The sequence below is a fragment of the Sinohyriopsis cumingii genome, chromosome 6, assembly GCF_028554795.1.
Source record: "Sinohyriopsis cumingii isolate HCF-2022 chromosome 6, ASM2855479v2, whole genome shotgun sequence".
NCBI classification, from domain to species: domain Eukaryota; kingdom Metazoa; phylum Mollusca; class Bivalvia; order Unionida; family Unionidae; genus Sinohyriopsis; species Sinohyriopsis cumingii.
In genome coordinates this window covers 16,966,786-16,994,276 of record NC_142966.1, presented here as the reverse complement: position 1 = coordinate 16,994,276, position 27,491 = coordinate 16,966,786, and the positions used below count along the sequence as shown (strand labels likewise).

The following is a 27,491-nucleotide window of genomic DNA, read 5'->3' as shown; positions in this document are numbered from 1 at the left end:
TCCTTCATTCCCATTTGGATTTCTTTCCTAGCAACTGTGGTATTGTTAGTGATGAACACAGCGAACGTTTTCATCAAGATATCGCAACAATGGAACAAAGATACCAGGGAAAATGGTCCACTACAATGCTGGCTGACTACTGCTGGACACTCCTCAGAGATGCTCCCGAACAGCTGTACAAGAGACAGGCGAAGAAATCTAAGATGTAGTCAATGACTTGATTTTTTATAGGTAGGCTATTACAGTTGACCTTTTACTATTGGAATGCATTTCGTTATGTAAACATTAATTTCTTGCAGATTACAAAAAAACTAGAGCCAATTTTGCAATTTGACTGTCATATTCGTGTTCAGCACATAAAAATTGATAAGAATTGACTAATTTTATTTCAGTAACATGACTTTTGTAAAAATTTGTTGTCCAGTGTATTTTGAGTCATAACCCATTACTTATTAACAACAAAGGTCAGATCTATGAAAACTGGGTGGGTGGGTGGGGTGTTCAAAGATTCCCTGAGATAAATCATCATTCAAACACTTCAACACTGACCAAGTCTTGGGATGATTTCACACAGAATAGCTCTACCTGGTGTAGTCTCATCCATACTGGAGCTTCAGATTTTGAATGGAAGAGAACTGCAGAGGCTGTGCAGAAACGTGAGTAGACTAGGTCTCAAAACTGCAGCTCATCCTCTATTGATCAAGGAAACCCATGCATGATCTCCTGTCAAGTGTGCCACAGACAGTTCAGACCAAAAATTGGCATGATAGGCCATTCACATACTCACAGAAACCAAACCACTCAGTAATTTCATGGTCATTTTTCAACTAGGACGATGAACAACCGCAACAAAGGTTTCTCTATTTTTTTAACAGCTGCTATATTTGACGGCAAATATGATCATCATCATCTGTACAAAGCCTGAAAGGGGGTCTTACATGGCCAAGTGGTCTAAGGCACTCACCTTTACAGATCACTGACATCTCACCTGGGTTTGAGTTTTATGCTCAGCCATCATGGGCACATGAGAAAGCTTGTCATGGGTCGATGGTTCTTCCTGGGATTTTTATGGATTCTTCCTCCACCACTGGTCACCATGTATAGCATATCATGTGCTGAAAATGGCATCCAAACCAAAACAACAATAACAGCAACAAAACCTGAAAGGTCTTCATGCCAGAATGTTCTCTGACAAATATGGTAAAATTCTGATGAGTGATTTTTTAGAAGTCGGTTAAAGGATGGATTTTCCAAAGTCAGCAATGGTGGCAATATTTGAAGGTAAATCAGCTTTATTTGTATAAACTTGAAAGCCCTGCATGGTACAATATGTCTGTCAAATTTTGATACATTCTGTTGAGTAGATATTGTGAATAAGTCATTAAAAGATTATTCTATTTGTAGTAACAGTGGCAATATTTGATTTTGTAAAAAGATTTGCAAGACTTCTTTGCATGGGTGCTTTCTGTCAAATTTCATTAAAATTCTCCTTTAAATGGTTTTTCCAATCATTTTCAAGATGCTTTTTGGCAAAGTTGGTACACTTCTATGTTTGCTTTTTTATATTTAGTAATGGCAGCCATATTTAATGATGGTTAGGTATCAATTTCAAAATTTAAAACACTTTCTTGTCAGGATGCTGCTTGCCAACTTTGCTTAAATTCTTTTTAGCAGTTTTGTGAAGTCATTTAAAGGACTTTCTGTTTTTAGTATTTGATGGTGATTGGGCATATTTATATAAATTTGATAAGCCTTTCATGCCTGGGTGCTTTTAATGAAATGTGGTAGAATTCTGTTAATTACATTTGAGAAGTAATTGTAAGAAATGTATATTATTAGTAATGGCAGCCATATTTAAAAATGGATCAGTATCACTTCATCAAGCTTGAAAGGCTTTTGTGCCAGAATTCCTCCTGCCAAGTTTGGTTGAACAGTGAATTTTCTGAAGTAATTGAAAATAGCATTTGCTGACAGATAATGGTTGAAGGATGAATGGCACACAATATACACAGGATGATACCAGAAACTTCCTTGACCTTAAGATGACTCACGGTGAACTAAAAATAACAAAAATATTAGATACTTTCAATTTTTTTAGCTACATGCAATGATCTTTGAACAGTGAAACCACAAAGCTAAAAACCCATGGGACCCAAATATTTTTTAACTTTGAGAAGATTATGGAGAACTGTGGATTTTGAAAATGTGAAAAAGTCTCTGTCTCAGCACTTATCAGTAGAGAGAGAGAATTATGAGAGCATCAGTGTCTCTATATAAAAGCACAAAATTAAGAAAGCTGTTTTTTTGGTATTATTTTAAATACATGCATTTAGTGAACAAATAACTGTACACTATACATTCCTGGTCAAAACTGTATCCTGTCACATGAATAAATACAGTTGTTCCACACAGGAATACAGAACTAATAACCTAGGATAATTAGCAACTTCTAAGCACTTCTTCATTTTATCAGGCATCATCTCTTAACTGGCTTTCAAAATCCAATGGATTGCATCCAACATTAAATAGAGTAATCTGTTTACGAAGATCACTGATATGGTCAACACAATCAGTCTTAGCCACATGACAACGCAAAAAAGATTTCCGATGTCTAGCCTCATATGCTTGAATTATGCCCTGGTCAAGAAGCCGCAAATGAAATGTTGTGTTGGCTGGTAGGAATTTCCAAGTCGGGTGACTAGGACATATATCAGGTCCATGTGATACAGTATTGTCCAAGAACATAATTATTTGTCTCTTCTGCTGACTCGTCTATTTGTTTACGTTATTTATCCATTTAGTGAAAATCTGCATAATCATCAATGATTTCCTGTCAGTTACATATGTTACTGGCAAATTTGTAACATTACTGTTCTTAAAGCAGTGGCATTTCAGAACCTTGCCGTTTACAAGAGGTTTCAATTTCTTACTGTAGTACCACATGTAAACATCACTTTTATCATTGAGTGAATTCAACTTTTAGAATACTGTTTTGTTGGTCTCCAGTGGCAAACCATCAATCATAATTATATAATCAGCAGATAAACCAAGTCTTTCTTAAATGGCTTATCTACAAGCAATTAGTTACAATATTAATGCATATAATTAGTCTGTCTATTTTGTATTGTGTAAAGACTTCAGCCCTAATCAATATCAGCACACCTTTCAAGCACTGTTTTAACCTTGCATGCTCTTGGGACTTTTTCCAGGTCCCTGTCTCTCATTTCACACCACAATAGTACCTGTTAACCATAATTAATCTGTTCCGTTGTAACTTCAAGTGTAAAATTGAAATCTGGGATTGAAAATTGTTTTGGTATTCAGAGTTGAGGTATTTTGGTTTACTAAAGAAAAAAAATGATGATATTAAAGAAGGAAAATTTTGGGACTAAAAAATAAATTCGGTCTTGAGGGGATTCTGGTATACTGATTTAGTTTCATTTTGATGGGTTTCATTGTAGTTCCATTTAATGAAGAGTTTTACTTCTTACCTGTAGATAAAATTGTTGATTATTTTCCAAAACTGATGCCATCATGTGATGTGCATTGTTATACTCCCCTTAGAGGGCCTCAGGGGAGAATAGTCCTTGACTAATAAGTCACCCTCTATAAATAAAGCATTATTATTATCATTATTATTATTATTATTATTATTATTATTATCCTGCAACAGACATATTTGAAATGTGTTTTCTTACAAAATGATACCAAATGAATAATATCTTACCTCTCTCATCTCGGTTTCTGTCCATTTCTTTGTCTCTTTTGTTGCTATAATGCTCTAGTGACTGTCGCTGGTAGGTGCTTGTGGCAGGGCTGGTACGGGGGTAGGTTGATAATAGGTATGATGATTCAGTTTTTGTTGGTAGTGCTGAAGTTGATGGGTGTTGAATTTCCTCTGTAGGAGGAAAATAAATATTTTTTGTTATGTTTTAGTATTATTATTGAATTAAATTCAGAACGATTAATTTTTTTAAGCTTTCAGTGTATGATAGTCCAGTGATACAAGCAAAGGATGGTATCCACAGGAAAAAATATATAGCAATATAATCCTGATCAGCATCAATCAAGAGACCGATGCACAGAAAAATGGTTGAAAAAAATACTTAGCTATTATCTTCCCATTTTTGTGAATCTGAAAGTATCGAGTCATTCATTCATTTATTCTGAATAAAATGAATACTACCTATGTCCAGTGAATAATATTCTCAATTTATTTCTACTTTAAAAACTTTACATTGCAGGTGCATATGATTAGTTCAAACTAAAACAGCACATATTTACAATGAATATTTCAGGTTCAATAATTTGTTTTCCTAATGAATTGTGAAGACACAATTCCAGGTGTAATTAAAGCAAAGTAAAGGAAACTTCAAATGCACATAATGTAATGAATAGGTCAAGCTTGTGCAAAATGCAAAACAAATATCATGTGAGAAACTTTACAAATTGAAAGCATAAGTATAACCCTGGAAACTAACTTTTATTGGACATGGAGAAACTAAGACATGTTTTGTTGCAATGATAAAACAATCCACTATAACATTTCAACACTGACCAAGTAAATAGCCACTAGTTTTGGTCTATAACAGCACTTATAACACAAACCTACTGACCATATCATGTTGAGGAAATGGGAGTAAGTGAATTTCCCAAGGAAATGCAGCAACCACTGGGTTATGAGTCAAATGTGCTATCAACATATCTACTGCTGAACAGGTTATGAGTCAAATGTTTTATCAACATATCTACTGCAGAATGGGTTGAGTCAAATATTTTATCAATATATACTGCTGAACAGGTTATGAGTCAAATGTTCTATCAACATATCTACTGCTGAACAGGTTATGAGTCAAATGTTCTATCAATATATACTGCTGAACAGCTTATGAGTCAAATGTTTTGTCAATGCATATCTACTGCTGAACAGGTTAGAGTACAAATCTGATGATCACAGTCAAAATGTTATCAAACAGTTCCATGCAGTAAAGTGTGCCTTACTCCCTAATATATCAAGGAAATTTAATTCAGGCATTGGACCTACTACACAATCTTATGCAATCTGAGAAACAAAAATACAATATTTTTTGACTTTACTATATACTATAGGAAATTGTTTACAAACTTAAGACCTTTTCAGGCCACTTTTGGTTTACTTTTAAGTCTCATGACTATGACCTACTTTCAATCACAGGACATGCTTTCAAGTCTCATCATGATGACTTATTTTCAAGTCTTATGACTATGATGTGCTTTCAGATCTCATGGTTATAAATTATTTTCAAGTCTCATGACTTATGACATGCTTTCAAGTCTCATGATATGACATACTTTCAAGTCTCATGACTTATTACATGCGTTCAAGTCTCATGACTATAACTTTTAGATCTCATGACTATGACATGCTTTCAAGTCTCCTGACTATGACATGCTTTCAAGTCTCATGGCTATGACATACTTTCAAGTCTCACGACTTATTACATGCTTTCAAGTCTCATGACTATAACTTTTAGGTTGCATGACTATGACATGCTTTCAAGTCTCATGATTGACTTGCTTTCAAGTCTCATGATTATGACATGCTTTCAAGTCTCACGACTGACTTTTAAGTCTCACGACTATAATGTGCTTTCAAGTCTCATGACTATGATGTGCTTTCAAAATTGAACCAAATAATTATATGTTCTGGAATAGTTATATATAACCAAGATCAAATAAATGCTTCCTTGAATTTAGTTAAATATTTATCTATGAAATAAAGTTTCTTTTTATCCTGCTTGAAACCAAGTTATTGACTTTTTATGAAATTAATAACAAATTAATTAAGTTACTGCATTATGTATTAGAAATACTTCACATCAAAACTTTATATCTCATAAATATTAAATCTCTTAGAAGTTGTATTTAAAATATGCTTGACTTAATGTGGCATCTGAGATATTTTAATGATAATGACAAAATGAATGACTACAAGCAAGTTCAGTAAATTTGTGTTCTCCACTTACCATGGTTAGGTCATAAAGGTTCACAATCATGAAATCTACAACTGTAAGACTCAGCTGTAAAGTTACTTGGCAGACTCCAAAAGCAACTAAGTTTCATTGCACACTATCTCAAAAAGCATTGTATGAAAGGAACAGGAAGGGTTAAAAAAGTGTAAGTGACCTTGACCTTGAAGAGAAAACCTTGACTATTAGACATGAGTGCCACCAGAGAAGAATAAATGTACTACTGACCTATGGCCTTGACCTTGATATGACCTCAAACCTGAAATATACTTCATCTTTAAATGACAAAATATAAGTATACAAAGCTCCATCTATTTCCTTTCAACAGGTCCTAAGCAAACTACTGATATGTCACATTGACCTTGAAGACTGGACCCCAGTGTTATGCGTGACACACCGTTTGGTGATGATATAGTTATACCCTTTGTCTCAAATGGCTCTAAAATTCTAGATTTATGAGGAAATTGTAACAGAAAAATTCAACATATGACACCACAACATAACAATGGTACCCATACTTATACACGTTTGAAATCAGTGTAGCATTACATAGCCTTACAAGATATCTGAAAGGAAAAAATGAGTAAAACGGCAGATACAGTAATATTAATTGTCCAAATCTTTATTTAGGAAAACTGATTCCTTATTCATAAATAATATATTTTAGTAAGCAAAGGACAAATATTGTGGCTAGTTCCCTGATATTTACATGACAGATTCCACTTATCTTATAAAAAGGCCTGTGAAATGAATGTCAAGAAATGAAAATTAAACTATCTGCTATTTGTAAATTTATTTTCTCTTTCCTTTTACTTGAAATCTGTATGATGTCCATGTGATTCTATGTGATAATTTTCTTGTACAATATTTTGGACTCAGAAATATTAAAGAAACATTATCTTACTGAACAAAATGGATAACTTTTTCAGGCAGTACTTGACTTCCAGGAATCCAAGATCACTTTATGTGTATCAGCACTTCAACAGTATTATATCTTATATAATGTCTTCTATTACAAGTATCACATCATGGTCACACACTCTCATTTATGCAAACACCCACAATTTACATACAACACTTACATGCAGCACTTTGTTTCCATGGTAAAACAAAATATACTGAATGTGAAAAATTCCTAGTATTAGAAGGTACTGCTAAGCACATGTGACTTTTTTGAGATCTGCTATAAAGTTGGCTAAATTACTTTAAATGGTTTGAGAGTGAAATTCTGGAAATGAGACTGTTGATGAATAGACAGACAGAATGACAGAGGAACAGAAACAGGTTTATCCTCCAATATTAAGTAGTGGGGGTGGGAATAAAATGGAAATTTGGTTATGTCCAATAAGTATAAGATAAAATTGCAGATACAACAAAATGGATCATATTTTTTGGTTACCAGCCACCATCACACTATAAACCTTGACCTCCATTATTTGCATAGCAACACAAACACAAACACCAAAACCTGAAAAGAGTACTTTGATGGCAAAATGAGTGCCTAAACAAATTTCAAAAACTGGTACTCATCCTCATGGGCCTGAAACTACTCTGTGACTATTATTAAAACTCCACTTGTCCTTTAACCTACCAACCCATTATCTGAACAAGAGGACCTGAGTGGATTTTTTTAATACCTTGTAAGTACAAAAGTAGAATGGTATACTGTTATGATATATTCACTCTTTCACTGCAGTCTTCATACTGAAAAAGAAGGTCACTAAAGCACAAGGCAAAGAGGTCATAGAGGTCATGTAAGTGTTCAGTCCTCACTATTTCAGGTGTCATTTTTAAGACTCTGATTAAACATACCATCAACCACTATTCCTCAAAAGATAATTATATAAATGCCCCAAGAAATACATGTGAAACCAAGTCAATGTTAAATTATATCAACATTATTATAAACAAACAATCAAGAGGCATGCCCTAATATAAACTGGATATTTCCAAAATGCAGTATGATGTCACAATGAATGTGCCAGTAGTGGAAAAAGTCTGAATGAGTCCCTACACTGGAATGATTAGGCCTGGGGATTACTTTGACCAAAATTAGTGTCAGTTTGTGTGTGTGTGTGTGTGTGTGTGTGTGTGATTTGGATTTAAAATGTAGCTTTGACAATTTTAAGTCATATCGCTACGATGTCTGCAGTGTGGCAGTTTATAGTGATGTCTAGCACTGGGGCATCATGCTGCAGACATGTAGCATGATGTCCCACCTAGTCACATTATCCTGACACCAGGCTGACAAGTCCTAACACTAACCTCTTAATGCTGAGTGCCAAGCGAAGCAGCTGTTAGTACCATTTTTGTAAGTCTTTGGTATGATTTGGCTGGGGATATAGCCCACGACCACCCACATCCGAGGCGGATGCTCTAACCACTAGGCCACCGGAGCAGTGCACCAGTTTGCTCTTGTAAAAGTCCATAGTGATTAACCATGTTCATCTGTAAGTTTAGTGTTGATAACAGATTACAGAACAATCAGGAATAAACAGACTTTGATAAACCACTTTAGGATTAAATTTGTGAAAATCAATTATTATTTTATCTAAGATAAATAAAAGCATCTACATTGCTATACAGATGTATCAAGTCTGTACCAATACCTCATCTAATGTATCAAGTATCGGTGGCCCCGAGTGGCCGAGTGGTCTAAAGCACTCTCTGTTATGGATCACTGCCATCTCACCTCTGTCTGTGTGAGTTCGAGTCTCCGATTCAGCCGATGTGGGTATGTGAGAAAGCTTGCCAGTACTAGGGTCGGTGGTTATTTCCTGGGTTTTCCTGGGTTCTTCCTCCACCATTAATACTGGCCACCATGTATAGCCTATCGTGTGCTGAAAAATGGCATCAAACCCTACAACAACAACTGTACCAATACCTCATCTAATGTATCACTCTAATGTATTATTTACAGGCATAATCCTTGAAAACCTGAAATGGACATTTTCCCAGAAAATCTATTGTATTTTTACCTATATATAAATTTGATTGTTACAGAAAGCCAAGAATGGAAAAGAAGTCAAATAAAAGAATTGTTTTAATTAGGTAAATTAGATATTTAAAATTTTCAGAAACATTTTAATAGCATATTGTCAAAGAAAGTGATAAGTTAAACTTACACTTTGCTACGGAAAATATGCATGTGTATTTATATGATTTAGTTCCATGACCAAGAAATTCTCATACATGAAATTCAAAATCAGGCCCACTCCTGCCTATTAACAGAGAGAAGTTAATATTTCTATATGGCAAATACAATTTCTGGTTACTTGTCTAGATATTTCCTATACGTCTTTAAAAAATTAAAGAATATTTAAATCTCTTTACAACTTAAAGATACCAAATCTTGGAGAAAAAAAGGAACTTCTTGGATTATTTTGGCACAGAAAGTTAAAAATAAGTTTGCAGTGAATGTTGCAAATTTTCTTGATATATGAATAGGAAGTTTAAACCAAATATTTCCATTCTTATGTTATTGCTGAATGATGATCCATTATTGAAACAATCAGGAGTTTGTATGATGGTGTGTAAAATACATGTAACTGATCAAATGCGCACAACAATCCAACGTTTCAAAAAGATGTTGCCCACACTGCTATGATGTTATTGTTGAGTGTTGTTAGTAGTGCATGTCCCCATTCCCTGCTTTAAATTATAAGCTGCCTTCCTCTCACCACCAATTTTTAACAAATTAGAAATATTATCCATTCAGTTATTATGGGGAAAATACTATATTTTGAAAATTGGTTAATGTTTAGAACCTGTTAGCTAGTTTTTTGAAGCAGATAGTTTTTTGTGAAAAAGCTTATATGATTGATATCATATGATATAAATATGGCAACAAGGTCAAATCACTAACAATACTTAATTAATTAGTTATAACTCCAGTATGGAGATGCTGGAAATTTGGTATAGTAAAACTGGAGACTGGACACACACATACATTTTGAACTCAAAAGTCCAAGAACCTAATAAAAAGTACTATACATATCAAAATATAATTAGGTCAGCATGTATGACCATCATACAGTATGTTAAATTTCATAGCTCAGTGTGAGATAGTTTGATTCAAGAACATCTTCAAAAAGTCACAAAAAGCCACTAATCTAATCAGATCATGAAAATATAATGTTTAAGAGGGTATGCAAATTATATGGACTAATTTAGATAGCTATTGGGTGATCATGCTGCCATAGATTCAGGACCAGCATTGGAAAATTCAAAGTCACAAAGGGTCATAACTTTTTTAAAAATCAAATATGACTATACATGTAAAATCTAATGAGATCAATTACTTAAAACCATGAAAAAGTGTGTAAAATGTTATGGCTCTATATGTCATTTTTGTATATATATATATATTCGACCCAATGAATATTGGATTATGGGCCACAATGGCTCCTGAAATGTATTAAGGACCAACTTAGAAAATTCAAAGTCACAACAAGCCATAAGTTCATTAAAAATAGTGAAGTTGTTTACGGCAAAATAAAACCATTTATATAACCAAGACGTTTTTAAAATTTCATGGCTCTAAGTTTAATAGCTTCTGAGCTATCGCACTAAAATGGATTTTGGATGAATGTATGGATTACCGGACCTGCAGTTGTATGGATGGATTGCAGCAAAACAGTATGCCTATTTCTGCCATTGCAGTGGAGATATAATACAAACAAGAAAGCTAGCAATGACTAGATTGTAAGCCAATACTCTAAATTCATTTTTATTGATGGGTACCTGTGCTGGTAGATTTGTTTTCTTCATGTAGACCAATGACTGACATATATAATGACTTATGTGACTCTACAAGCAAAAGTGTGTGCAAAACATTACCTATATAGAAACTCTAAAATAGAAAAACTGACCTTAATGCAAATCAATGAATCATTAAATCATATGGCACTGTGACCTAGTTTTCACTGCTATTACTCCTCATGAAGTAATCACATATCAAGTTATGTCACTTCACAGACAATTATAATGCCTGAACAAATGACCTAATTTAAAAATTGACACAAATCACTGGACCATGACATATAGGTCACTGTGACCTAATTTTCAATGAACATTGTAGTACTCCACATTATACATCTAAATACCAACTTGTGTGACTACAAGCAATAGTTTCTGAGAAAATGACCGAAATGCAAACTGCAACCCACAGAAACTGAGCTCACTGGAACAGAAAGCAAGAACACTGACCTAGTTTTTGCCGATGGTTATAGAACTCCATAGGCAATAGCATCTGATAAAATCAGCCAAACGAAAAAGGCTTACACACAGCACTGGAGAGTGAAATAGTGATCAGCAGCCTAATATTCATGGAGAGGTACAAAAATTCCACATGAAACATCTAAATGCCATCTTCTGTGACTCTATGGGCAATTGCACAAGCAACAATGTCTGAATAAATGACCTCAACACAAATCATAACCTAGAGAAACTGAGCTCAACACAAAGGTAAACACAAATCACTTAACCATGAAAAGTAGGTCACAGTGAGTTGTAGTACTCTTTATGGTACATTTACATAGAAAGTCATGTGACTGCTCACAATAGCGTTTGAGAAAATGACCTAAATGCAAACCATAACATCTATGTTTATGCAGGATGGATGGACAAATGTACAAACATCATCAGTCCAAACACCTGAATTGCTTTGCAAAATTCAAGCAATAAATGACACTGACCAAAATGTGCAGTCCTAAGACAAGTGATGTGAGTGACCAAACAGAACTTGTGCATTACCAAATTTGACAGTCAAAACACCACCATGCAGCACACCTCAAATTTTGCTACCATGCCCAATTAATTTAAACATACCCGCCCAATCTTTTGCTTTCTTAGTTTTAAACCTATGAGAGAAAGATTTCTCTGAGTCTGCGCCTTTTGGCATGCTGCTACTTCTGTCGTTGCTTTTGTCATATTGATTAATACTGCTGTTGTTGTTGTTGTTATTATTTAGGGGTCGTTTTGCAGATGGAAAGTGTTTGTTACCATTGTGCCAGGAAGTGGATGAGGTGGAATGGGTGGAAGCCCGCATATCGCAGAGGGACCTGTGGATGGCTAGAAATTGATCAAACAAGACTTCATCATTTAATTATGAGAATCAATATTTCACACTATTTGTGAGCTCAACAGCCATGATAAGCAATTCACCCTTTATAGACTTACCATATTCTTAACATAAAGAGACAGGAAATACATGCTTTTATGTTGTCTCTGGGAAAAGATTTTCATACAGAAATCTAATGATAATACATTAACATAAAAAGCTGAGTTATTGACAAAGCCAACATAAAGCAAAAAGTTGCCTGATGCTAATTTTATCATTCTTGTCCTTTTCTGCACTTGAAATCACTAGTAGAATTAACAGAGCAGACTTTGATCTGCTCATGCGTTATACTGCAGCTGATCTTGGTCCATGCTGTTTGTAGTTAGGTAAGTATTATACAAATTTAGGTAAATACTGTGCCACATAGTATACATTTATGACAGCACTTTCTTGATAATCCACAAATCAATATCCTAATTTTAAAGTCCCCTTTCCCAAATATTTCTACTTTATACATAAATGCACATACACAAAACTACTTGTGTTTTGTTTGGAGTCAGAGGAAAGAATAAGTTTAAAATAGTGTATAGATATGCCATTGGAGATGTCAGTTTTTCCTCCCCAACTCTAATGTAGTTATGTGTTTATTACATACCCACTCATTCATGATTTCCAAATATTTAAATGAAATTGAAATTAAAACTGGGATATCTTATGGGAAAATATGATTGGTGCATCAGCACTCTGACATGCTGAGGTCAGTGAAAAGTCCTAAATAGTACCAATCTGGGTATTCAATATGAAATAGTACCAGTCTGGGTATTCAAAATGAAATAGTACCAATCTGGGTATTCAATATGAAATAGTACCAGTCTGGGTATGCAATAGGGAAAATGTACCAGGCATGTATGCAATAGGAAAAAGTTTGCTCACTACAATCTGTATATTTAAGTACTGTGTACCCACCCCCACCCCTAACCTCAGCCCATGGTGCATCCGTGATACTGTTTCTTCAAAATATATCTCTATATTACAATTCTGGTCCTCCCACCCCTATCCCTCCAACATCAGCCCATGGTCAGTCTGTACCTATGTTTCCTCAAACCCCAGTTCTACAAACTAAAAAAGTGGCATTAGCTAACAATTAAAAACTCCTTTAGCTTAAAGCTGTATATTTGTTTTAAATAATATTAAAAGTAAGTAAGAACACATGCTTTGTCATTGCCTGACCCAAATATTTTCTATTAAATATAGAAAACCACAAAAAAACTTACTAAACAGTTGCATATATAAAGCTGAAGTAGAAAGAAAAGTGTACACTTGACATTTTTATAGATAGTCATATGATGAATTCAGACTTGTTGACATCATATTTGCTGAGTAAGTTTTGATCAATTAGTAGAAAATAATAATTTGTACCTGAACCTAACTCATTCAAGTCATGCAAAACAACAAGAATTATGCACACTGCTGGGTCTTACCTTCTCTAACAAGGCTTATTTCAAAATTACAGAACAAAGTAACTAGGTCACTTGAGCAGGAAAATTGTAACTTACACTTCACAAGTATAAATATTATTAAAGCAAGAGACCCAAGTAGGCTTGGCTTCACTCACTTGACTTACATAACACAATGTTGACCATTTCACTAAGCAAGTTTATGTAGCATTGTAATAATACACCTTACTATCTCCAAAGCATGTATATCATGTTGATTTTATCTACTTTATGCATTATCACATAAAATTTCATTTTAAAAAACATCATTAATATGCACAGTCTCTTGCTCATAATCAAAGTCATCCACGATCTTAATGATAATAAATCCAATAGATAAAAAATAATGGCTTCAAGAGTGCTAACCAGGTCAGCCTATCTGATGCAAGATATGTGACGTCATTAATTTCAACTGATCCCACAAACTTTTGAAATTGCTGAGATCCTAATATGCCCATATTCCAAACTGGATCAAATTTTGACTAGAAAAATGGTTTCCAAGGTGGTAATAAGAGACAACTACATGCAAAATCACATCTCACTCATTACTGAAACAGTGCAAAATCTTAATTACAGAAGAATTCCATGTTTGATCAAGTCAGATGACAAAATATGGCTTCTAGAGTAGTAACAAACTCAACCAATCAGATGCAAGATTACATTTCAAGTTTGATCAAAATCAGATCAGAAACATGGCTTCCAGAGTGGTAACAAGCTCAGCCAATCAGGTGCAAGATTAACTCATTATAACATATGCATCTCACTCATTACTCAACCTGTACAAGATCTTTATGATGAGATTTTATTTCAAGTCTGACAAACTTGATTAAAAAATATGGCTTCCAGAGGGATAACAATTATCATAGCTCACTCTCATGTCTCATGTTTATCAACCATTTTCACATCCCATGACATGTTCTAATCACCTCGTTTTAATAACCCAGATGCTAATATAATCTATGTTGAGGTTTGTACCAAGACAGGGAAATCCCAGTCAATAGCTTATGTAATTTGTCTCCCCATGAGGCTCTGCTGAGTGAGGAGACAAATAATGTAACCCCATGACTGGGGTTTCCTTGTCTTGATACAATTACTGACACAGATCATTTTTTCACCCAATTTATTCCAATCAAATTGAAATAACCCTGCATTTCTGCAATACAGTTAACAGATTCAACACATACAGTATTAATCAGGTACTATTACTGACTCTAATTTTATGTAAAGGTCATCAGTCTTGTACTCTTTCCTGAAAATCTGAATAATTATCTAAGTATCACTATTTTCATATCTCACAACATGCTCTGATCACCCTGGTGACACCGTGTATCACGATTTTCACATCCTGTGACATGTTCTGATTACCCTGCTGATAATGTGTATCAAAGGTCCAATCTGAGTCAAATAAACTGATATATATATTGCTCTTATATAATCTGCATGGACTTGAGTACAGTGGTAAAACTGTAGTATCAAAATTTAATTCATTCGACCCATTTCTGTATCCCTCACTAGTCTGGAGCAAAAAAGATTATACCTCCAATCTGAACTCAACCTACCTCTGGCTCGTTCTAATAATGGTGGTGATGTCTTTGTCAAGTCTGGATAGGAAACTGTCAAAGACTTTATATCTCGTTCTCCAGAGCTTGTTCTTGTTTTCTCCATATATTGGTATTTGTCAGTATTTGATCGCAATCCATCAAAGCGATCATTTTTGGTTCTGTCAGAGGATAGCCTTCTTGGAGTTAAACTTCTATCTTTGCTTTCAGGACTTTCAAAAGTAGAGACACCTGCACTGGCTTTTTCCATCACTCCACCATCAGGGCGTGACCGATAGGGTTCATAAGAACTGTTATCAAAGAAATCAAACTGATTTTAAATAAAAGTCATAAAAACTGCTGATTTGCTAATTGTCACATTTATGACAGCTGACATTCAATTATTTGCACTGTTTAACTTAGAGATCATTTAAAAATAAATTACTGTCACAAAACTTTCTACACAAATTATTCTAACTAACAGGTCAGTCTTACATGCTAAAGACAGTAAATGGCAACATTTGAAAATCTGCATGCACATAGTTAAGTTCTAGGTCACATTCCATCATATCTATGTACACTATAAATGACATTAAGCCCAGGAAAAACAAGACTGACTGCTCCTCAAAGCATGCATTGGGGGTGTTATATTTGCCTTTATATAATTATTCTCAAACACAAAGTTAATATATATAGCCTGAATTAATGAGAAAAATATTTATGGTTATTTTAAATTATTTAAAAACTAAGCCGATTTTTAAAACTATCCATTAACTGATTCAGCCCCGATCCTGTCTGTAGGTGTGATGAGGCTGTACCCTACTTCCAAGCTCTGCAGCATCAAGGTCATTTAAGATACACCAACGTGGGTGGTATTAAACAAAAGCAGACAAATATAGCTCTAAAATGATCCCAAATATTCTGGAAGTTCCAGTTGCACTACAAAATACAGAGGGAAAAACCTCATTTTTTTTTACCCATTTTTTTTCACCCAAAATTCACTCGAGATCGGAATGCGATTTTGTGTCAGGATTTTAGACCTTTTGGCCTCAGATCTAAGGCATACCAGTCTTAACTGCACACAGACAGGTGAACCTTTTGCAAAAACTAGGATAAGGTGGGCATCTGGAATAAATTGCGGTCTCCATACAAAAATGATGGGTCTAAGCAAAAAATAAAAAATAAAAAATAACTCCAACTTTTACCCTTCTGCTCATGCGCAAGCAAAATAAACAATGGAAAATGATGTTTCTAATACAACTAGGCATTAGTCTCATGGAAAATCTGTTGAAAGCCGATGTATTACAATGTATTCAGAAATAGCACCCCAAATGTCTTTCCTACGCACATTTCAGGCAAAAACGACAAAAACCACTGGGGCCGAATGAGTTAATGGGAGAATTTTGTTCACATCACCAAATCTGAATATTACTTATTTATTTCATCATTCGTGCATCAGTAAGAGCCATTCTTTGAAAATTTCTAAGAAATGTCCATAAACTTGATTAAAAAAGACTACTGGCATCAACTACTTACAAGTCACAAGTCAAGTCCAACTGCAATCTGCATAGACCCAGAGCCATCAAAACAAAATGTGCCAGCATATCTGGGATTATACATTTGTTAGGAGTAATCAGTAGAACGAACAAAAAAGGTCCTGATCTACACATGCATTATGCAACAAAAGATCAGGGTCTATGTTGTCTGTAGTTGAACTTTACTTATAAGTGAGTAAAGATGGCATTCACACATGATTTGCACGTCAGTTTATGATTTATGACTTATTCTACTTCATTTACGTTGGCTGGCTAAATATGTGTCACAGCAAGATCTTAGTTCTTTTTCATAATAATCAAACAGAATGCTAATATTTACATTATTAAACGATTGTAAATGAAACTGAAAGACAAAATTAACGGAATGATTAATTTGTCCTGTTTTTATATAAATACAAGTAAGCAACACAGCAACATTAATTTATTCCATTGTGTTTAGTAACAACTACCTGTAGTGTAATTTGTTAATAATACAATGTAAATAGTCACAGTGTAACTAATTGTATTGGTGCACAGTATTAATTGTTCTAGACTAATAAATACTTATTCATGTATTTCAGCTACTATTTCATTTATTTTTGTTAAATATATAATATTATTGAATAAAATGTAAATTGTGCATCATTTTAGTAGTTATTAATACTGTATCTATTGTATGTTAGTACATGTACAAATTCTGAGAAACTGTAGATATTGCATCAATGTTGCACATAGAATATCATGGGCAGGGGACAATCTATCCTCCCCCCATTCAATCAGGGGGCCACACAACATTTTAAAATGACATGGAAAATGTCAGTACATAATGCACTAAAAGTGCTAAAGAATGAGATAATCTTATTTGCTTTAACAGTTTTGCCACCTTAACATTGTCGTCTGCACTGTACTATTATATTTTCCTTGGACGCATACATTATTGTAATAAATGCTTTATCAGGTGTTCAAGTAATTCATAAAGACATTAACATGACATGATATCTGGGCTGCAATTTTGGCTGTAGGACAGAAGGTCACAGGACAAAAAGTCACAGGACAGAAGGTCACGGGACAAAAAGTCACACTTGAAATTTTGTAATGTTGCAGGGTTTTTTAATGAAATAAACAACCTAATTAATTGTACCTTTTTCATGGAGATAGTTACATAATAAACAAAGTATCAGGCATATGATTTTTAATATTTTCAAGACATTTTATAACAGCTGCTAACAAAATAAAAGTATATATATAATGCTAAAAACATCACATTTTTGTAACTGTCACTGCTAATGCAAAAGTTATCAATGATTTACTTTAAACAGTTAGTACAGTATTAGTATAAAGTAATTAAAGACTAAAACAACTATTTTACCTGTATATTCTTATCAAAGCTACCTGTCTAAGAGTATGCCTTAAATAAATGATCTCAATGCTGTATGCTTATTTTACAGTTGGTTATTATGAACTCAGTTGCTGATCAAATACCCTTTTTCTGTGAAGCCATTAATTCATTGTTGTCATTAATAGTAATAATTGGGAATAACAGAATATAATGATTATAAAATTTTTTAAAAAAGCAAATTTTTGACAATTTAAAGTGTGACGTTTTGTCTGCATGCCCATCATTACATTGACAATTCAAATTGTGACTTCTGACTTTTTCTCCTGTGCTTTTCTGTCCATTTATCAAAATTCTGTTTTGAATCTTGCTCTCATTTAACTCTAGTTAGAAGCCTTTATTTTAATAAATCCCCATATTTTTATATATTTATTTAGTCTTTTTTGCTATTAAGTCAACCTCAAAAATAAATTAAATCTTTCTTGCCATAGGTGTCACTTTAATCTCAGAAGGCAGTTTTTAAGGTTAGATATGTTTCTCCTAGAATGTTGACTCTGATTGAATCTCATTATCTTAGGAATATTAGCCTGCTACCTCACAAATCTAGCCCTACTATAACATGAAAATCTTTTTCTGTCTATCTTATATAGACTAAGGGCAATAACTCTTGCCCATTACCTTCCCTTGCCACCACCAGGTGTAGCTAGTTTTTAGCTGAGCAATATACTAATGAGGATGCTTCACATGTTGGGGTGGTTGGGGAGATTTTAAGTAACATGATTGGTAAGTATTCTCTGAGAAACATAATTTACTTAAACATTTGCCTTCTCCTTCAAACATACTGCTCCGGTGGCCTAGTGGTTAGAACATCAGCCTCTGATGCGGGAGGTCATGGGTTTGATCCCCGGCCGAGTCATACCAGAGACTTACAAAAATGGTACTAACAGCTGCCTCGCTTGGCGTTCAGCATTAAGAGGTTAGTGTTAGGACTGGTCAGCCTGGTGTCAGGATAATGTGACTGGGTGGGACATCATGCTACATATCTGCGGCATGATGCCCCAGTGCTAGACATCACTACAAACTGCCACATTGCAGATATTGTAGCGATATGACTGAAAAATTGTTAAAGCTACATTAAAAATCAAAATCACATCACATACTTCTTCAAATATGTTCCCCAATTACATTACATTAGGAGAAAAGGTAAAAAGAGGGAATAATAAGCATCTGATCTCTAACTCAGGTATCTTTCAAGAAAATGATGGATGGATTCCCCATGCAAATGATAACCTGTTCTCCTAATTTTATAAGCAGCACAGCCTAGGTTCACCTGATCTGTGACTCCTACATATGTTTAAGAAGATGATTATTGAAATCTTACCTACAAAAATACACTGGTGAATCCCTGAAGCTGATAGTGTTGAGTGCTCAAATTTGGTCAGGTGGTCATCTGGGTTGCTGCCACCAGACATGACTGATTCAAAGTTTGCCACTACGAAGCTACATCTTTGGGATAAAAACTCGAGAAGGTTGAATCTGCATGCCAGCCAACAGTTTTTACTATAATTCAGATTGGAATGTTACATTCAATGGCTCCAATCCCATGAGAAGTAATCTTGTTTAGGTGACTCAGATCTTGTGAGACTTCAAAGTATGCCAAGCATATAACCGATTTCAGCCACGAAGCAAAGGCTTGAGGGGTGATATCCTCTTTCCTGGCTTTCACTGGAAGAAAGAAGTATTTGCATGTGCCTCGGCTTGTCTCTCTGCATTTGAATTAGTGCTTGAGTGTGCAAAAAGGATCCTGCATGGCCAGTTTTTTATCCTATTGAAGGAACTGACTCTGAGATTACCTACAGACAGTAACCTGTTTTTGGCTACAAGACCTGGTTGCATCAAGAGGATCACCGAACCATCCAATCTGAACTGAAGATAGTTTGGGTTGAAAGGGAATATAGCTCATTCACCCTGCATTGTGAAATAGCTATCAGGAAACATGTTCTGTATGAGAGTAACTTTAACCAAGTGTGGGCTAAAGGCTCAAATTGAGCCATGTTAAAACCCAGGACAGATTCTATTTGGAACAGATTGAAGGACTTGGTCGACTGAAATCAAAATTGGCTAAAAGATCTGACAGATCTTTTTTATACCTGATATCACATCTACCATGATGCCAGAATGTGTCTGATGTCATGGAGCAGTACAGGGTAGTATTTGATAAGAACAGGAGCACACTGTTTCTCCTCGAAGAGCCAGTTTTGGAATTGAGGCACTCAAAGGGATGATGTTATTGATATGGTACCATTACTGAAAACACCCCACTATCCATTCTAAGCTTTCAGGGGAAGGGCTTTTTTGATCTCATGATAATCTCTGCACTGAAAGGCTTAAGGCTGTCTGGACAAAAGCCAAGCATGAGGAAGATGATCTGGGACCAAGGTGGCTTGAGAAGATTTGGGTTGACCGGAATCTTCCTGGGTGACACTATTGCTAGATTAAGTAGGAAATTGTTCCATCTGAGATGGGCTAGCTGAATCAACTTGCATATCTGACTCCATTTCTTTCGGATTAGTTTTGGTGCCAAGACCATGGGGGAAGGGGGCTAGTTATATGCCCACATGTATCCCCCCCAACTCAGTCCATGCTACTGGGTCTGGTGCTGGAGAGATGACAATGGGCAACTTGTGCTTGCAGATCTGAGTAAAGACTGATTGATGAAGAGACCATTCCATGTGAAGTATTTGACCTTTCCTGGATAGAGTGTTGGCCAAAACACTGAATCTGCTGGGAATGTGCCTAATTTGTATGTTAAAATGGAGACTGACACACCAGCATAGACACTGCCACATCTGAAAACACAGTTCAAGTGATCTGGTGCCCCAAACTTTCTGAGGTGGTAAGGACACCACCACAAAATTGCTGGACATAATGAGGTGCATTTATCTAGAAATGAAATACAGGGTTGACAGTCTTCGTTTCTAAAAGGTTGATGAGTTGAGGACACTCCTATGGCTCCAACATGCCAATGACAGAAGTCCAGCAACAGGTAGGCACCCCAACCATATCTGCTGGCATTGGTACATGCTGTTATATTTGCTTGTGGCTTACCTGCAGGACCCCCTTGGTCAGCCAACCTGGGTTGCATCACTGACACTGGGATGATTGTATCTCGATCATGATCATGACTGTTTGATTGAGGGAACTTGAAAAGGGGCACCATTGTGCTAGCAACATCATACAAAGACAGCTGAGCTGCTGAATGAATAATCAGAGCAGTTGCAAGGACTCTCTCACTTACATCACTGACACTGGGATGATTGTATCTCGATCATGATCATGACTGTTTGATTGAGGGAACTTGAAAAGGGGCACCATTGTGCTAGCAACATCGTACAAAGACAGCTGAGCTGCTGAATGAATAATCAGAGCAGTTGCAAGGACTCTCTCAGTTACATCCAAGTGCTGATGGAAATGGACTCAACAATTTCAATGATCCTGATCATGTGAACAATAGGAAGCCGTACCAGATTCAGGGTGGTGATAAACTCCATAACCAGATGAAAAAAACCTGGGAATGATGGAAGTTGGACTTTTCCCAGTTCACTAGAAAGCCCAGATCATCTAAAAGAGATGATCATTTCTGCTTGGAGTATAGAACTTACCATATTTTTCTGGAGGATGTCATCCAGGTATGCTGCCATCATGCATCAAGACTCACAGGCCCAAAGGCCATGCTTTGACATGCAGGAATCTTATGGCCACTGGGCGGCCAAAAATTGGGGCAACACTCCCCCACTGAGTCAGAACTACCAGTGATGAACTTTTAGGTTTTCAGTGTTGTCTTCCTCAAATTTATCCATCTTTCCTTCTCTTTGATGCCTTATGGATTATTACTTTTAACTGAGCATTTCATGCATTTAGTAGACACTTCTCTTGAAATGGCAAAAGAATAGAAAACAAAGCATAAATCAACAATTCAGTATGTTACTAACACACTAATACTGTAACCCAGACTTCCTCTAACCATTTATTACATAAAATACACTTAGTATTACACAAAACAATAGTAGACTTCCTTGCTCTGAATTTGCATTTCATGCATTTAATTGACATTTCTGCTCAAACAACACAAGATAAATTAAAGCATAAATTATTAATTCATCATGTTACTATCTCACTTAATTATTCCCCATTAGTACTGGAATAATTAAAAATAGTGTTACATTTTATGCATTTTAGACTAACCTTTGAACTTATGGATTTCATGCATTTAGTTGACAGTTCTACTTAAAGGACACAAGAAGTGAAAATGCTTTCATGCATTTAGTTGACATTTCTATTGAAACGACATAAGAAAGGAAAATAAAGCATAAATTAGCAATGCAGCATGTTAATTAGTTACTTGCTAAAACCAACTGTGCTACTAACAAAATTTGGATGTTCCAATTTAAACAATAACATGTATTGGATTGTCAGTGGTAAAATGTACAATGTTATCAGTACAGCAGCAAAGCTATAAAATAGCAATATCTGGTAGTGGCAATGGGTGGTAATGGACAAGAGTTATTGCCCTTTGTCTATATGAGATAGACAGAAAAATTTTATATTTTGTCTTGTAGTAGGATCGAATTCTCGAGGTAGCAGACTAATTTCCTAACATAATGTGATTGGGAAATGTATTTGAATGAGAAATGTGTTACACTGGCAGTCATCAAAGATTTTACATTGCAACTTATCCAACTAGTACAAACAATGAATGTTTTTATTTGCCAGATACATTGTTTTAAAATGAATATTATTTGCCATTCTGCAGCTTTTATAAGCTAAAGCAACTTTGGCAATTGCTAGCACCAATACTGACATGGATGGACATCTATGAAAGAAAAGCTGTAGGTCTATTTCTCAATTTTTTCTTGAAGAAAAAATGCTTCCAGAGGAGTGCAAAGCATCACTATTTGTGGACACAGACATAAATTTCAGGGAATTAACAATCCTGCATTCAATGAGCAACACTGTTGCACTTGCAATAAAAGGTAACAAACAAAATAAAATATATTTAAATCTTACATAGTACTCAATATTCAACAATCAGCCTGACATTTAGTGTGCATAATCCAAATTTGTAATCAAACACAAATTTACCCAGAATTTTCCCACTCCAAAAAAAAATTAGTTAAGATTGCAGGATCAGAAATAATCTGACACTTTTGCAAGATTCTTTTAAAAAACTCATAAAATAATTGTCAATAAAATGACTTCCTTCCACCAGATAAATTATACTTTTCTATTAATTATTTATTAATTAATATGTGATCATAAAACATGGTCCACAGCGGAAGAAAATATTAACAAGGAAACCAAAGAAACTCTTGTGATGTCCATTATCATGTGGAGTAAAACAGGTAAATTAGACAAGTAAAATACAATAAGTGATTTTTCTGAAATTGAACTAGCTATCATCAAATACTGTCCTCTTGTATAATGAAACAATCTGGCAATTTAGACAGGTTATGATTTCATCTCTTGAAATTTTCTTTAGTTTTCTGTTATGAACCTCAACTAAAAAAAAAAAAGTATTTAGGACAGCTAGGTCTCAATGATGTTAATGTCTCTTCAAACTCATTCATAACATAACAACACGGAAGCCATATCCAGAAGCCCTGATTTCCTTTAGATAAAATCATACATGTCATAGCCAGATGACCTGGTTTCCTTTAAATAAAACAATGAAAGCAATAAAAAGATGCCCTGGTTTAATTTATATAAACCATGGAAGCCATAACATGATACCATGGTTACCTATAAATAAAACCAAGGAAGCCACAACCAGATGCCCTGGTTATCTATAAATAAAACCAAGGAAGCCACAACCAGATGCCATGGTTTTCTTTTTATTTCCACCCATAGTATGCTTAATGCTCATCAAAGGTCAAACAGATCATTGTCAGAAAACTAACTCAGCATGGCCACTGCAAATGGTACCAAATGTATGGAAAAACTGAACTCAATTGCCTTTACTTATATGTAATTTTCCCCTGTTCTGAATGTTAATTTGTCACAACACGTAAAGAAATGGCTAAAATAACACAAAATCTCACTAATTCAAACACAGCCTGTAGTGCCCACATTTATATCAGAAACTTTAGCCAAAACTATAATATAAGTGCTGAGGAACAACTGTCAGTGAGAAAGTGACCACTGTATGTTTAGCTTGTCTACTGATAATGGCAAAGCAATAAATGGCTAAAATAAAGCAAAATCTCACTAATTCAAACACAAGAATGCCAGGGCCTGCCTGTGGAGCCCACATTTATATCAGAAACTTTAGCCAAAACTATAATATAAGAGTGATGAACAATTGTCAGCAAGAAAGTGACCACTGTATGCTTAGCTTGTCTACTAATATGGGCAAAGCAATAAATCATTCAAATATTGGCTTAATTCTAATGAACCTCTCTTCCCTGAAAACATAAAATCAAAGTGACATGAAAACTAAAAAGCTCACACCACTATAAGCTTCGTAAATTCTATAACTCCATCCAAAACCATTATTTCTTTGTTCGACACAGGTACTGCCAGGAATAAATCATGCCTGTCACAACTATTCCATGTATCATGGAAAAGCAGCACATCTCTCCTCCTCCCACCCCAACCCCCCGCAATGAAAAAAAATGTATATCAGCAAACTATATCATTAGACTCATGAATAACGTATTTTATAAGACTTCATCTTGGAGAGGTGCAATGTATGCAGTAAATAATCAGTTACTGCTGATCAGTCTCTATTTATTAACTACAGCAGATAAAAAATATGCACATACTATTGGGTAATATTACACTACATAACATTAATTTAGCAGCCTCATTTGTAAAGTGCAAAAGAAAAAAGCAAAAATGCACACCTAGGCATCTCAGACTTGTTCAAGCGTGCTTGTGAGTAGGTCCTAAGTGGCTCAATTTTAGATAAATCTATTTTACTGAGGCGGGCAGAAGCTTCTAGCCTATTAGGCTTGTCAGCAGGCCTACTGTCATAATCCAACCTCGTGTAACTGTACTTCAGTTTGTCACTGCTGCGCTCTGTTGAAGGTTCTTGTGGGTTGCGATCCTGTGGCAAACTGTCTGTAAATTTGTGTGAATCTCTGCTATTTCTCTCACTAAGGAAATTGCTTTCCAGCATCTTTTCTTTATCTGTAAGAAACTGCTACAATATATCATTCTATCTAAATTTGACTGAAATTTCAAAAATAATTGTCTCATATCCAGTTTTCCTCTTTGCTTGTTAACTGACATGCCATCAGTACTAAGTACTGATAGTAAATAAATTATACATGAGGCATCAAATATTATTGATTTTTGTGAATAAATCTGCATAACTGTCTCAGTAAAAAAAAGCTAATCACAAAAATGCTTGTATGCACAATTATTGTATCTATAATACTGTATCTATATTATGTTGAAAAAAAAATCAAGAAACCAATTCATTTTTAGTCAATTCTGTTTCTTTGAACTTACTTACCCAATCATAAATAAAACCTAAAAGAACTATCACTACCCCACAAATTCATCCTTTCCAGATTAAAATATTTTTGATAAAAATCTAAATGTTATCTGCCTATTTTGGTGACATAGAGAGATCTACCTAATACCAGGATTGGTGCCTAATCCAATGAAATTGTAAGTTTCTACTGGAGCAGAAGGCACTCTCTATATATGGATATAACTGAGGGGAGGCTGGGAGGGTATACATTTATAATTAAAAAAACATATCACTCGAAAAAATTAGTTTCTTCTTTATATATGTTACCATATCAAAACACCTATAGGAGAATAGGTAATCGGTGGAGGGTGATACATCCCCTTACCATGGAGAGACCATTTTTGGTCCCTTAAGGTAAGTGAGACATCTAGATAAACTGACTGGAAAATAGAGTCCATATGTCGAGGAGTGTCTTCAAAAGGGAAACAATTTTTCTCCTGCAAATCGAGCTGAAGTTGTGAAGCCGCAGCTTTATGAAGCTGTCAAATGACCCAGAAAGGTAACCTTTTACTTCACAGGTGAAGGCCCCACCATATCAAGCTGAGCCATTTAATATGAAATCTTACATACAATCTCCATCCTAAGGCACAGGTAATAAAAGAGAATAGTTTTGCTCCTATGCAATGTTTGTGGCAACCGTCCTAACTCAGTAAGCTGAGATGCATAGCAAATTCATTGGTGTGGGGTATGATATGATGAACATATAGCCTGCTTTATCCAGGATGAAAGTGTCTGTACTGATCTATCATCCTTTCCCTCTTTTGAGGGCAAGATGAGGCACGAATGCAATGGCTCAGTCTTCTTTAAGTACCACATCAGATCTTGCACTGGGTCCAGTATATGACCTTCAAATAAAGTACCCAGAGTAGACAGGAATTATTACCAAAGTCTGATTACCCATGAAGGTTAGCCTGTTCTTGGAAATGAACATGTTAGAACTGCATGTAGACATATCCACCAACAGGACATGTATGTGCTGATTCTGCCCATCGTTTGCCAATGTGATGAGGAGGCAGGACTTGTATGAGAGGTGAACCAATGAAGCTCTTGAGAGCAGTTCAAATGTTGTCTAGTTCAGCCAGGTTAATACCTGTGATAAATTCCACTTGGGAAAGGACCCAGTGTCATTGGATGGGTGAAATCCAAAATGAACAGAAGATCAGATAGGTCTTTGGTTTGTCCAAATCCACACTTCCATGATAATGCACTCTGCCAGTGAAAAATCATGAATGGTAGGTTTTAATTGTGATTGGTGCTAACTGTTTCTCGTCAAAGAGCCATAGGAAGTTAGCTATTGAGGTATGGATGTCTACAGTGGTATAAATGGTTCTTGAGAATATATTCCATTGCCATCAAATGCTTTTAAGGTTGGTGGGTCAGCTCACCTGTAGGATTCTCCACCACTTGTTGTGAGAACTGTTTGTTCCTAAAGGCATATTTTAATAAGAACCAGTATGCAGGTTAGATGAAAGTATAACTGGGTTCATAAACTGGGTTCTTTGGTACTGAGGCACTAAGCTGGGCATAATATGCAGGAAGTGTCAAGCAGCATTATGCAAGTAGTAGAACTGGACATGATTGTTTTTCTGGTGGTTGATGACATATGTTTGATTGTGGTCATGGCCAACTGCAATCAGAGTTATATAGCCAAGTCCGGTCATGAAGGAACATGGGTATATTGGCTGGCATAACATTGTTCAGTTCTTGAGGCTGGGATGAGGTACAGGATACTGATCCACATAGATGGTGCATAATTCTTATATGTGAGATTGTAATTGAGGCTTTTGTTGCTCCATCTTGCTCCCCAGTAAATGATATGGATTTCAACTCTTGCATGCTGATGATGCTTTTATCCCTTCTGCACCTTCCCCTTAGTACCCATAGAACTGCTGCTCACTGACTTCTGTCCGTAATATGCTAGTCTGTCATGCATTCAAAGAATGACAATACAACAAAAACTTCACAGGTAGAGTGCTTGTT

At 35.3% G+C, this 27,491-nt stretch overlaps 1 protein-coding gene across 4 annotated transcripts in view; it reads right to left on the bottom strand.

The window, feature by feature from the left end:
- The window catches only part of LOC149796430 (uncharacterized), a 108,188-nt gene that overhangs the window by 36,258 nt on the left and 44,439 nt on the right, over positions 1-27,491 (bottom strand). For 3 of the 4 annotated variants that reach the window (XM_089961096.1, XM_089961097.1, XM_089961099.1), the window contains 3 exons: positions 24,877-25,162; positions 15,125-15,414; positions 3,728-3,898 (listed from right to left, as the gene is read on the bottom strand). In XM_089961096.1, the coding sequence (XP_089817222.1) occupies positions 3,728-3,898; positions 15,125-15,414; positions 24,877-25,162 (747 nt within the window). The remainder of the gene's footprint in view (positions 1-3,727; positions 3,899-15,124; positions 15,415-24,876; positions 25,163-27,491) is intronic. The other variant, XM_089961098.1, reaches the window with a different exon arrangement.